This window comes from Xyrauchen texanus, chromosome 48 (genome assembly GCF_025860055.1).
Source record: "Xyrauchen texanus isolate HMW12.3.18 chromosome 48, RBS_HiC_50CHRs, whole genome shotgun sequence".
Classification (NCBI taxonomy): domain Eukaryota; kingdom Metazoa; phylum Chordata; class Actinopteri; order Cypriniformes; family Catostomidae; genus Xyrauchen; species Xyrauchen texanus.
Window position 1 is genome coordinate 2280637 of NC_068323.1, and position 13601 is coordinate 2294237.

The 13601-nt window shown below is 35.8% G+C and overlaps 2 protein-coding genes across 2 annotated transcripts in view; both read left to right on the top strand.

Moving 5' to 3' along the window:
• The window catches only part of LOC127639460 (SLAM family member 5-like), a 76154-nt gene that overhangs the window by 19987 nt on the left and 42566 nt on the right, over window positions 1–13601 (top strand). The window lies entirely within an intron of this gene.
• On the top strand, window positions 442–7367 carry LOC127640012 (SLAM family member 5-like). Its single transcript, XM_052122386.1, has 4 exons — window positions 442–527; window positions 968–1303; window positions 3367–3645; window positions 6960–7367. The coding sequence occupies exons 1-4, from the start codon at window positions 455–457 to the stop codon at window positions 7112–7114; spliced, it is 843 nt and encodes a 280-aa protein (XP_051978346.1). The 5' UTR covers window positions 442–454; the 3' UTR covers window positions 7115–7367.

A 13601-nucleotide genomic window follows, 5' to 3' on the forward strand; every position in this document is an offset into this window, starting at 1 on the left:
ACTACAGTCTTCAAAGACAAAGCACAACTGTCTCTAACAAGGACAGAAAGAGATGTGGAAGACCAGATGTGCAACTAAACAAGAGGATAAGTACATCAGACTCTCTAGTTTGAGAAAAAGACTCCTCTAGTCAAGGGTTGTATTGTTCGGTTGTTCATTACAAGTACTTCCACACGACTTTACAAACTAGAGGTCATTGCTTTAGAAAGAGAGACTTAAATGAGTCCGTGTGTGAAAGTGAACGAGATCGATTATTGATTCAAAACACAGATTCGACACATCATCATCATCATCATCATCATCATCATCATCATCATCATCATCATCATCAGTCTCTTAGTCTCGTGACTCATTTACTTTAAGACGAGTCGTTTGACATCCGTGTTTAAGAGCACAAGTTCCCGTTTCTGTCGTGTGTGTTTCAGTTGTAGTCATTGTACAATTGTGATGTTTTATGAGCTGTTTATCTGAAACTGTGAAGAAAATGTTGGACGTGACTTTCTGTTTGTGCTTTTGGAGTCTGTTTGGTAAGTTATAAATCTGTTTTTATGTCTTTTAGTACAGCGTGATTAACTCCAACTAATGACAGCATTTACTTGTCTTTAACATGATCAATCAATCAATACTACTGTCTATGATTTGAGACAGTTTCAGTTGATTTCAAGTATTCAGTGAGGTTCAGGTCTGGACTTTGTGCTGTTGCATTAAGATTTGTTTTTACTGGAATTACTGGAATAGATAAAGCTGTAAATTACAAGAGGGTGTTCACATACTTTTGATCATATAGTGCATTTACTGAAATCATGAATGACACAGACAGAACACCAAATACCTTCATCAAACTCATTGTGTGAAAATGTCTCATTATACATTCAAATGAAAGAGTTGTGTTGCATGGATGAATTGTTCAATGATATGAAATGATTTCCAGTGTCTCTCTTAGTAACTGTCTCTGTTTGTTCTGCAGGTGTGTTTGGTGTTGAGACAGATGTTTCAGTGTCAGTGATGGAGGGAGATTCTGTCACTCTAAAGAATGATGATACTCAAATACTGAGAGATGATCTGATCATGTGGACGTTTGGATCTAAACAAATCCTCATTGCTGAAATCAACAGAGATGATAATAAGATCAAGTTATTTGAGGATGTTTCTGATGATGGGAGATTCAGAGGCAGAATACAGCTGGATCATCAGACTGGATCTCTCATCATCACAAACATCAGAACTACAGACTCTGGACAATATAAATTATTCACCATCAGCAAACGGACCCCACTGAAAATATTCACTCTTACTGTCTATGGTGAGTAGAGAAAACTTGTCTTGTTGTTCATCTTTTCACACATTAATCATAATTATTGAGAATATTGGTGTGATTTTAACTTTGTGATCTGTAATACACTTTTAATGACATTTTGTTTCTCAACATTTGAATTAATTTTAAATATGAATGAACTGACATATAAAACAACCCTCATATTGTCTGTAAATTATTTTACTCATTAATAATCTGACAGATCTTTGATTAGAGGTTGATCAATAGTGGATATTACAGATACAAATAACCAATTAATCAGCTGTAAGATTTTAAAATGTATTTGTTAAAATGTTTATTTTTTTTTTTTTAATATAATGTTAAAAACATCTTTCCTCACTGTGATTGGCACAGACATGGAACGAGTCTAAAATGAATAAAATCATAGGTGCAGTTTAATGTGCAACAAATTATTGTTCTAACCATTCGAACCGCTAATATTTGGGCCATTCCTTCAATTCTGTCCTTTAAACTTTTGAAAAATTAATTTTAACGTATCTTTAACATTTCTCTTTAATTATGAAACAAAGACTTTATAAATCAAACCAGTCGAGCTTCAGTAAATGTCTTGAACATTTCAGATGTTCCTCCGTTTAAATCGGCATCATCCGGATGGAAAATCACAAGTAGATTTGGATGATTTATCCACTACATGATCTGTTAATGAAATCTAGCAAACATGTCTGTAAACATATATTGATGATTTCATGTTAACAGAAATATATTGAATTTTCCTGAAATCTTCCCATAATGGAGTGGATGTGTTATGCTTGACCACACATGACCAACACCACAAAATAACTAAAACAGAAGAGTTACACACTTCAAATAACTCCAAACAGTTTTGATGAATGTCTGATGTCATAACATACAGTATATCTTCAATGGTCATCATGTCATATCAAAGTGGACAATAAATCAACAGACACACACAAAAGAAACTCTACTATCACTGTTAGAACTGTGAGGGGGAATTACACAGTACAATAGTTGAAAAGGATTTTATTATTTAAAATGTAACTTTTAATCCCGTAGAAGTGTGTAACATTATAAATGTCTTTATTCTCTTTAACAAGCTTCTATCAATTCTAATCAGGTGAAATTAAGCAATATAAATACCACACACACACACACACACACACACACACACACACACACACACACACACATGTTGGTGCAGCTATCCTTATGAGGACTCTCCATAGACATAATGATTTTTATTCTGTACAAACTATAGATTCTATACCCTAACCCTACCCCTAAACCTAACCCTCACAGAAAACTTTCTGCATTTTTACATTTTCAATAAAACATTGTTTAGTATGATTTTTAAGCGATTTGAATTATGGGGACAATAGAAATGTCCTCATAAACCACATTTATAGCATAATACCCTTGTAATTACTAATTTGTAACCTAAAAAAATGTTCTCATAAACCACATAAACAAGCCCACACACACACACACACACACACACACACATGTTGTGTTTCCATGTTTTATGGGGACTTTCCATAGACATAATGGTTTTTATTCTGTACAAACTTTATATTCTATCCCCTAAACCTAACCCTACCCCTAAACCTAACCCTCACAGAAAACTTTCTGCATTTTTACATTTTCAAAAAACATCATTTAGTGTGATTTATAAGCTGTTTTCCTCATGGGGACCGACAAAATGTCCCCACAAGGTCAAAAATTTCGGGATTTACTATCCTTATGGGGACATTTGGTCCCCACAAAGTGATAAATACACGCACACACACATACACGCACACACCCACGCACGCACGCACGCGCACACACACACACACACACACACACACACACACACACACACACACACACACACTTGTACTGGGGACTTTAATGTCACAAATTGTAAGAATGACCCGTTAGCGTCTCCTCCATCTTGTCTGCAAACATGCAGTTCTTCAATGCAGCAATTATTCATAAATTAATTATTAAACCACCTGCAACACCCTGAAAATGAGGCCGCGCACTTACTGTTCATCTATTTATATTTCTCTTTATCCTCTCTTGTTTTCCAGCTCGTCTGCCGGTTCCTGTGATCATCAGAGACTCTTCTCTATATTCTTCAAGCTCTAAATGTGTGTTGGTGTGTTCAGTGGTGAATGTGACACAGGTGACTCTCTCCTGGTACAAAGGAAACAGTTTATTGTCCTCCATCAGTGTGTCTGATCTCAACAGAAGTCTTTCTCTGGAGGTGGAATATCAGGAGAACAACACCTACAGCTGTGTGATCAACAATCCCATCAGAAATCAGACTAAACATCTCAACATTACTGAAGTCTGTCAGACGTGTTCAGGTACATCAGTGGTGATATTGTTTATTTACTGTAGATTCATTCATCATCATGTCGATCACTCATTTCACATTTGGTGTGAATAGAGACGCTTAAAACAGCATCAAAATCATCTCTCTCTCACACTCTCTCTCTCTCTCTCTCTCTCTCTGTCTCTCTCTCTCAGTTTAGTGTGAGCACACGCAGGGAAGATAATTTATACTGAATTTACGATGTTACACGTGTATAAACCTTCAGAAACCCGTTAATCCAAAATGCAAATGGCGTTATTTTGCGTCTCTAACACTGATCGGTCTTCTGGCGCTTTTAAATCGTTCCTCTTCCTTCTTTTACATCAGCTTTGACAATAATTGTAAATATAACAGAACTACTCATCTGCAGTTACACCTGTTACATCTCTCTAGATCTGACATATACAGGGATTTTCTCTGCCATCTGAATCAGACAATTTAAAATAATAATAATAATATACAAAATAGAGCTGCACGATTTGGGGGAATGTCCTATTGCGATTATTGAGGTTAATATTGTGATTATTGGGGTTTTTATTTGGATTATTGAGGTTAATATTGCGATTATTGAGGTTAATATTGTGATTATTGAGGTTGATAATGCGGTTATTGGGGTTTTTATTTGGATTATTGAGGTTAATATTGCGATTATTGGGGTTGATAATGCGGTTATTGGGGTTTTTATTTGGATTATTGAGGTTAATATTGTGATTATTGGGGTTGATAATGCGGTTATTGGGGTTTTTATTTGGATTATTGAGGTTAATATTGCGATTATTGAGGTTAATATTGCGATTATTTGGGTTTTTATTGGGATTATTGAGGTTAATATTGGGATTATTGGGGTTTTTATTGCGGTTATTGAGGTTAATATTGCGATTATTGGGGTTTTTATTGGGATTATTGAGGTTAATATTGTGATTATTGGGGTTTTTATTGGGATTATTGAGGTTAATATTGGGATTATTGGGGTTTTTATTGCGGTTATTGAGGTTAATATTGCGATTATTGGGGTTTTTATTGGGATTATTGAGGTTAATATTGTGATTATTGGGGTTTTTATTGGGATTATTGAGGTTAATATTGCGATTATTGTGGTTGATAATGCGGTTATTTGGGTTTTTATTAGGATTATTGGGGTTTTTATTGCGGTTATTGAGGTTAATATTGTGATTATTGAGGTTTTTATTGGGATTATTGAGGTTAATATTGCGATTATTGGGGTTTTTATTGGGATTATTGAGGTTAATATTGGGATTATTGAGGTTAATATTGCGATTATTGGGGTTTATATTGTGATTATTGAGGTTGGTATTGCGATTATTGGGGTTTTTATTGCGATTATTGGGGTTGATATTGTGATTATTGGGGTTTTTATTGCGATTATTGGGGTTTGTATTGCGCTTATTGGGGTTAATATTGCGATTATTGGGGTTGATATTGTGATTATTGGGGTTGATATTGCGATTGATTATTGGGGTTGATATTGTGATTATTGGGGTTGATATTGCGATTATTGGTGTTTATTTTGTGATTATTGGGGTTGATATTGCGATTATTGGGGTTTATATTGTGATTATTGGGGTTAATATTGTGATTATTGGGGTTTTTATTGCGATTATTGGGGTTTATATTGCGATTATTGGGGTTGATATTGCGGTTATTGGGGTTTGTATTGCGCTTATTGGGGTTAATATTGCGATTATTGGGGTTGATATTGTGATTATTGGGGTTGATATTGCGATTGATTATTGGGGTTGATATTGTGATTATTGGGGTTGATATTGCGATTATTGGGGTTTATATTGTGATTATTGGGGTTGATATTGCGATTATTGGGGTTTATATTGTGATTATTGGGGTTAATATTGTGATTATTGGGGTTTTTATTGCGATTATTGGGGTTTATATTGCGATTATTGGGGTTGATATTGCGATTATTGGGGTTTTTATTGCGGTTATTGGGGTTTGTATTGCGCTTATTGGGGTTAATATTGCGATTATTGGGGTTAATATTGTAATATAATAAACAATAATTCAACTTGCTTGTTATGAAGTAAAATGCACAAATAGAGAACTGATAATGCTGAAACTCAAACATACAAACTAGCAACAACAACAATAAATCCAGTGTTTTCAAATTAAAACAATATTTTACTAAATTAAATAATATCTTTGCATTACTGCAGACTTGTTATTTTCTCAATATTACACCTAAATAAAATAGAACAATAAATAAGAAAAAATTTTCATGAAAATAAGATTGTCCAAACAAACGGACATTTAATCAGGATGTAACATGAACTTTCTATAAACTCTTTTGAAAAGGAAACTGGATATAAAAGTGTTTCACTCAAACCACTAAAACTGTTGTTATTGTTGTGTATATGTACATACACACATTTATTGTTGTCATTTTAGAGTTATTTTTCACATAAGATTGATCTTATCATGATGATCTCATCAATGATGCAACACTTTGTGAGCTGCAGACAGCGGGGTGAGACAGCGGGGTGAGGCGAGCATCTCCGTGTTAGAAGCATCAGCCGGCAGAACTTTAAATCGTCCGGTCTCGACTCCCGCTCAGATTGGGTCTCTTCCACGACTGGTTGAAGCTCTGACAGCACTGAGAATGACAGTTTTGGGTTTGTGTTTATTTACACGTCACGCTCCGTATTATATTAACTTTAATTATTGATGAAATAAAGATATACGCCAATCTGTGATCTGTGTTTCTGTGATATTTTCTCTGTTATGTCTGCTCGGCGTCCATCTTCACCTGATTTCCACTCTGCACACCACAAACTCACATGACCACACGTGCCACTCCCTAAACTGAGACTGACTGCTCATGTTTTTATTAGCGGGGTAGAAAATGGGCAAACAGCTCTCAGAGAGAATGGGCCGTCACGTCCACACATGCACATCTGCGATTGCGATATGATTAATCAAGCAGCATTAATACAAAACAATAATAACATGATTATATACAATTATAATAATTATATACATAATATGAAAATATATTATCTATATTTAATATTTAGTATATAATCTGTTTTTACATCAGTAATGTTCTGACTATACTTAGTGATCAGTTGAATGCCACTTTAGTGAATTAAAGTACCAATTTCCATCGAAACAACAAAATCTGTTCATTATTCCAATCTTTTGGCCGCAGTGTAGGTCAAACCGCAGTGACACATAATAATAATTTTTCTCTAAGCTGATAGTTTGTAAAACATGTCCCTGAGCAACTAACAGAGTCTTCTGAAAAGATTTCTCATGGCTAATTTATTTTCTCAGTAGGCTTCGCCTGTGGTTGTGGTTTCACTGAAGCTGTGATCCGATTGATCGTCTCTGGTCTGGTGGGCGTGGCTGCTGTTGCTGTGCTGGTTTATGAGGTCAGATCTAAAAGTGTTGGACAGAAGACGAGAGAGCAGACATCAACACTCAAGTAAATAACTGATGAATAAGATATTCAATCATCAGGACGCTAGAGGGAGACATTCTTTAACATCTGGATCCATTCAGAGCATGTCAGCAATTTCCTCTTCCCTCTCCAAACATCCTCCAAACATCCTCCAGACATCCTCCAGACATCCTCCAAACATCCTCCAGACACCCTCCAGACACCCTCCAAACATCCTCCAGACATCCTCCAGACATCCTCCAGACATCCTCCAGACACCCTCCAAACATCCTCCAGACATCCTCCAGACACCCTCCAAACATCCTCCAAACATCCTCCAGACATCCTCCAGACATCCTCCAAACATCCTCCAGACATCCTCCAGACATCCTCCAAACATCCTCCAGACATCCTCCAGACATCCTCCAAACATCCTCCAGACATCCTCCAGACATCCTCCAAACATCCTCCAGACATCCTCCAAACATCCTCCAGACATCCTCCAGACACCCTCCAGACACCCTCCAGACACCCTCCAAACATCCTCCAGACATCCTCCAGACATCCTCCAAACATCCTCCAGACATCCTCCAAACATCCTCCAGACATCCTCCAGACATCCTCCAAACATCCTCCAGACATCCTCCAGACACCCTCCAGACACCCTCCAAACATCCTCCAGACATCCTCCAGACATCCTCCAAACATCCTCCAGACATCCTCCAGACATCCTCCAAACATCCTCCAGACACCCTCCAGACACCCTCCAAACATCCTCCAGACATCCTCCAGACATCCTCCAAACATCCTCCAAACATCCTCCAAACATCCTCCAGACATCCTCCAGACATCCTCCAAACATCCTCCAGACATCCTCCAAACTCTCCCCTCTAACTCCAGAGGAGTAAGTGTAGCATGCCCCCCGAACAAGGATGAGACTTTTACTGATGGTTTTATGATGTTTAATCCTTTATGAACCTTAATCCGTTCACCATATTACCAACGTAAGAGCTGAAATGTATACAAAACATGTAACTGATCAGCTAACATTGTTCACATTTACATTTGTGCAAAACTAACATATTAACAGACAAAATGCTCATATCTCAACTGATTTAACAAACCTTTTGCCTCTTCAGAGGGGCTGCAAGTATGAATTTGACGTTTAACCACGGCTCCGTGTCAAAGTTATTGCCGTATTTGGGATAACAAGCTATATGCTATAAAACTGCGCTATCCAGAGCGCCTCAAAAGAAAACAAAAGCGCAGCTTAAGACCGGAAGTCAACCATTTCAATACAAAAATTTCAAAATAAAAGACAATCACCTTTTCTGTAGCAAAATATACTTATGGTTATTTACAGTAAGAATGATGAAATGAGAGTTTTCAACAGTTTTCAGACTCTACAGCAAATCTTTGGTCATGTCCACACTCTCATTCATCCTGTCTGTCATAAAAGTTGACCAAACAAGAAAATTCTGTCAAACCTGTGTAACTTTCATGAAACAAAAGGAGATGTTCTTCTCATTCACCATTAGGACTAGAGGTCGACCGATATAGGATTTTGCCGATAACTATTGTAAGGCGGGGTGCCAATGTGTTTGCATTCAAAGGCAAATAGCAAATGCTTCCTGAGGCACCACACCCCACTGAGCGAAGACTGAAAAATCACACCTCATTGTCGCCCTTCCACATCTGTCCCATTCTCTCCCCTCTCCCCTCTCCTCCTCCTCATCCATTCCCTTTAAGCCCAGAATCACCCCAAACTCACCTAAGATCTGTATGTACCATATCTGATGTATACAAATAATGTAACTTTTGTAACATGTTTGGTATCATTTAAAATGTCTTGGTGCGTCTGGTATAGTGTTTTGTCCCCAGCTTTATAAAACTTAATGACAACAAAGTTATAAGGTCTATGCCAAATACTGAATAATTCTGGAGGCCTATCCCCTCCTTGAAGGTTTAACACCAGGAAGCCAAGAACCCTTTCACCCCCAAATTCTCATTGATCAAAGGATAATACCATTTGGTACACAATGTGTATTCTGTCTGGATATTTAAGGAAGGCTGGCCCAGAGCTCAAGGTTCTCTGTAGTCAGATGATCCCACACCTCAATGTGTGTAACTGTAATAATAGGAATCTGCATTCAGATTTCCCATGCTTTACAATTACATGTACTTTTCTCAACTGCCAGGTATGTTCTTTGACTTGCTTCTTTAACTTGTGTTTTAAATCCTACCTGGCAAATAAATTGTTACTTTTTGATTTATTCTGTATTCCTCTGAAATCATTTATATCAATACTGGGTCTTTAAAATAGGAGAAACCGCTCTGGAGGAACCGAGCAGGAGAATCCCATTTTAAGAATCATTTCTATCATAACTGAAGCTTTAATGTAGGAGGAAGCCACTTAAAGACTATCAGTTTGAATCTCATTAGAAACTGATCAAAAGGTAAATGAATAGAAGAGGATTCAGAGTAATCAATAACTTAAATGATTAAAATAAAAGAATAATCAGAAAGAATTTAGAGCTTTAATCTAAATCAGAGGTCAACTTAAAATTGGAGTCAGATTAATATAAAATTGGAGTCAGATAAAATTAATAACGGGATGAATTTGTAAAGTGCAAATTATTAACAATAATTGCTTTACTTCAGTGCTCAGAAAAAGACAGAACAAGCATAGAGACCTTCAAGGGGCAAATCTATGTATTTTTAGCAGTTTTGCCTGCCATTTTACACTATGTTGGGACGACAAGCCGATAACCGATTAATCGGCCGATAGTTTTTAAAATTGATACTGAATGAAAAAAACAACATTTAAAGTAGAGATGCACCGATACCACTTTTTCTCTTCCGATTCTGATGCCGGAAATCTCAGTATCGTCCGATCCGATAACAGTGTTCATATTTGCATAATCAGTTTATAATATCTTTACATTATTGTGTGGAATAATTGGGAGATCTCTTTAATATGTAAAGAAACACAAACTTCTAACGACACATTATTTCAATATAAATGTATCGATTATTGAGAAACACTTTATTATTAACTAGTTTACTGGATAATGTAGCAGCAACATTAACAGTAATTCCAGTCTTCAAGTCTTCAGTAGAAAAGAAACCAGTGTTTAATTTGTGTCACATTGTTGTAACCGCTTGAGGTTAGCGTTAATGTTAGCGTCCTCTCAGTCTGGTCTGTAAACATACTGCTGTTCTCTATTAATGCAGCATCTATTCAAGACATTAATTACTTTATAATGATATGACAACATGTACTGTATACATACATTTGAGTTGTTGGTGTTTTAATCTGCAGTGTTCAGCTCCGTGCAGTCTCACGTGTCAAAACAACCACCACGAGGCATCAGTGATAGTTTTTATTTCACCTCTAGAGGGCGCTCCCATACTGTATAACGACTGCGCACCCTTCCCAGCTGCTCCAGCACCAGACACAACGGGACACAACGGGGGAAATTATCGGTGTGGATTTTTGCCAATAACCGAAAATTCCAGAAATCGTTAACGGTGTTGATTAATCAGCAAAACCGATATATCGGTCGACCTCTAATTAGGACTGCACAATTAATCAGAACAATAATCAATGTTATAATTATGGATTCACTAATTGTGAAAAGTGTCAATTACAGATTTACATGCATCAAAACTTTCTAAGTCACAATCAGTGTTTTGTTCTATTATAATCTATTAAAGGAATAATTCACCTACATATCTCATCATTTACTCATCCTCATGTCATCCCAGATGTGTTTGACTTTCTTTCTTCTGCAGAACACAAATGAAGATTTATAGAAGAATATTTCAGCTCTGATACAATACAAGTGAAGGATGACCAGAACTTTTATACATTAATCTATAATAATAAGTATATATAATAAGGATTTACATGTTAATCTGTTTCTCACCCACACCTATCATATCACTTCAGAAGACATGGATTAAACCACTAGAGCTTTATATAAGTATAATTATATATTTATAGACACTGTTCAGAGATCAGAGAATTCTGGCCAATCAGAAGAGCTCGTTTGTGCAGCTCATGTTTTATTTATTAATGCTCGAACAACAATAACATACAAACACAAAATAAAACAATCATTTCTACATTATTGACACACGCACATCTTACAACAAATTGAGAAAAGTTACAATTGAATTAAAAAATACAAAATATTTAAAGTTATATAGAAATTAGAAGGGAAACACAAGTTGATAATTGACATGAGAAGGACACAGACAGATTATTAATACAATAACATACAGACATTAATACACTAAAGCTGCTAAATTCATGGATTTCAATATTTCTTCATAATATTTCAGGAATCTTTGGGTCTATTTTTATGGTCATTATAATAAACAATAATGTCTTTTAAACTGAAAGTATTTGATGTACAATTCTGAAATGTGTTTGTCTTATTGGAAATACAATCTTAGGTAAAAGCCGGACCGTTTTCCAATCGATATCTTCTACCAAGAACCTCCAATAGAACGTTCCTCTTGCTCAAATGTTCTTTTAAATTGAATAATCTGGCGTACATTTCTTATTTAATAGATCAGTTCCTCCAAGAGTAAATGGTATTGTAACTGTACTCCTTGGATTATATATGGAGTGACTTTAATAAAGTAAATGAACCCAGCTGAGACTGATTTAACCGCTGCACTAAACTCTTTTGGAGAAACCGGGAAATTATGGAAAGTCATAAATTGCTCATAAATCAAAACATTTCCTGAGTCATCAAATAAGGAAAGGATACAGCTCATCTGTTCCCGGACTACACTTCCCATAATTCCCTGCCCTCATCACTGCCAGCTGTCATGATTGTGTCCTCACCTGTGTTTCATGAAGTCATTGTTCACTGTGTAGGTGCCCAAACGAGTAGAGGAACAGTGTGGGTCCTCTCAGGTGAGTATCATCTCATAAGTGTGCACCTAATGTAAGATCACCCTTATGAGAATTGACCATGAGTACCATGTTTTTATTTATTTGAATATGTATCTTTATAGGAATATCATAGTAAAGTAACTGTCCTTCAAGAACAAAAATCTGCCATAATAATGACGAAAACGGAATAGAAACATTTTTTGGGGGTCACAATAATTTTTTAGGCTTATTTATTATGATGATTATTCTAATTAATTGTCTTTAGTTCTTAAGTGTGTGCTTGTCATTTTCAGCTGTTGATGCGTGATGGCGAATGGAGCCGATGGAGACGGGAAATGTTTGGATTTGGGGTGTTGGTTATATAAAGTATTTTTATTTATTTGTGTTGGTTTTTCGTTTCGTATAAAGTACGATTTGAATTTAGAAATGTCTTTTGTTTAAGTTTGTCGTGTGACAATAAAAGAATCAAAATCAATAAAGCAAAAATATTCTTGCATATTTGTTTGTTTTTGAGTAGTCTATGGGGCAATATATAGATTTTATTTTATTGAAAATAGTAAATTATTCGTTTGTGGCTCTTTCGAAAAAATGCATCTTCTTGGTGAAAAAAGGTTCCCGCCCCCTGATCTATCAATTAGTGCTTCAAAGTTTGAAAAGACAGAAATACTCCTCATCAGTCTCATAAACACGTGTGATCATATGATATGTTGGTCACATGTCAAATCAAATCTGAAAAGTACATTTTATTTCAGCACGCCTGAGCAAGTTGAGTAAGTATCATATAATATCGTAAATGTATTTAATGTTAATTTTACATCGCTCATCTATTGCATTATTTTATAATAGTTTATACAGTTTTAAATACTAAAGTCATATTTTGAAATTCATGGCCTGTTAACCAACAGTTTGGACAACTCGACTAGTTGATGACGTCAAACATGAGACTTTAAACAAAGCTGTTTTTACAGACTATTTGTTAAAAGCGTCCCGTTGTGTGTAATGTTGTATCGGATTATCACCCCTGATAACACTGTACTGACAAACCATTTGTACCTGCATGTTTTTCACTTCCATGTGCAGAAGTAAATGACGTTTTGCGGTTGAACGCACATATCTCAGATCGATACCGCATTAAGTGACTGAAGATCTTTGTGAAACTGAACTAATAACATCAAGCTGTGATTTATTAAATAAATCAAAGTGATAAAACATCTGACTGACTCATTTCATTCTGCATTGAAGTGTCTGTGTCCAGATGTGTGTGTGGAAACACTGATGACAAATGTAAAAGAACAGATATTATGTCCACACAATAGAAATCATCATAGAAAAACACTCAACCATGAAGTTTCGCTATTTTACTATTTTTATTCATACGCAACATTTTGTAGTCATATGTCACCATTAAACCCCAGAACTGTGTTGTGATTTAAGTCATATTTAAAATACTTCAACATTTATGTTAAAATTGACCCGGATGTTTGTTGGCTAATAAATAAATCTGGTACTCTGGCAAATTATTTTATTCCAGGTTTGGAGTAACATTTATTGTGGTTCAGTCAACGTACGACAAAGTTAATGTACCTGTATAGACGGACTGATATTATAATGATACTTCACTTTAAAG

What these genes read in the sequence shown, in the direction of transcription:
- LOC127640012 (XM_052122386.1), top strand. Translation starts at nt 455, where the DNA reads ATGAGCTGTTTATCTGAAACTGTGAAGAAAATGTTGGACGTGACTTTC. An exon ending in GTGCTTTTGGAGTCTGTTTG is followed by an intron (nt 528 to 967) that starts GTAAGTTATAAA and finishes TTTGTTCTGCAG; the next exon opens with GTGTGTTTGGTGTTGAGACA. An exon ending in ATTCACTCTTACTGTCTATG is followed by an intron (nt 1,304 to 3,366) that starts GTGAGTAGAGAA and finishes CTTGTTTTCCAG; the next exon opens with CTCGTCTGCCGGTTCCTGTG.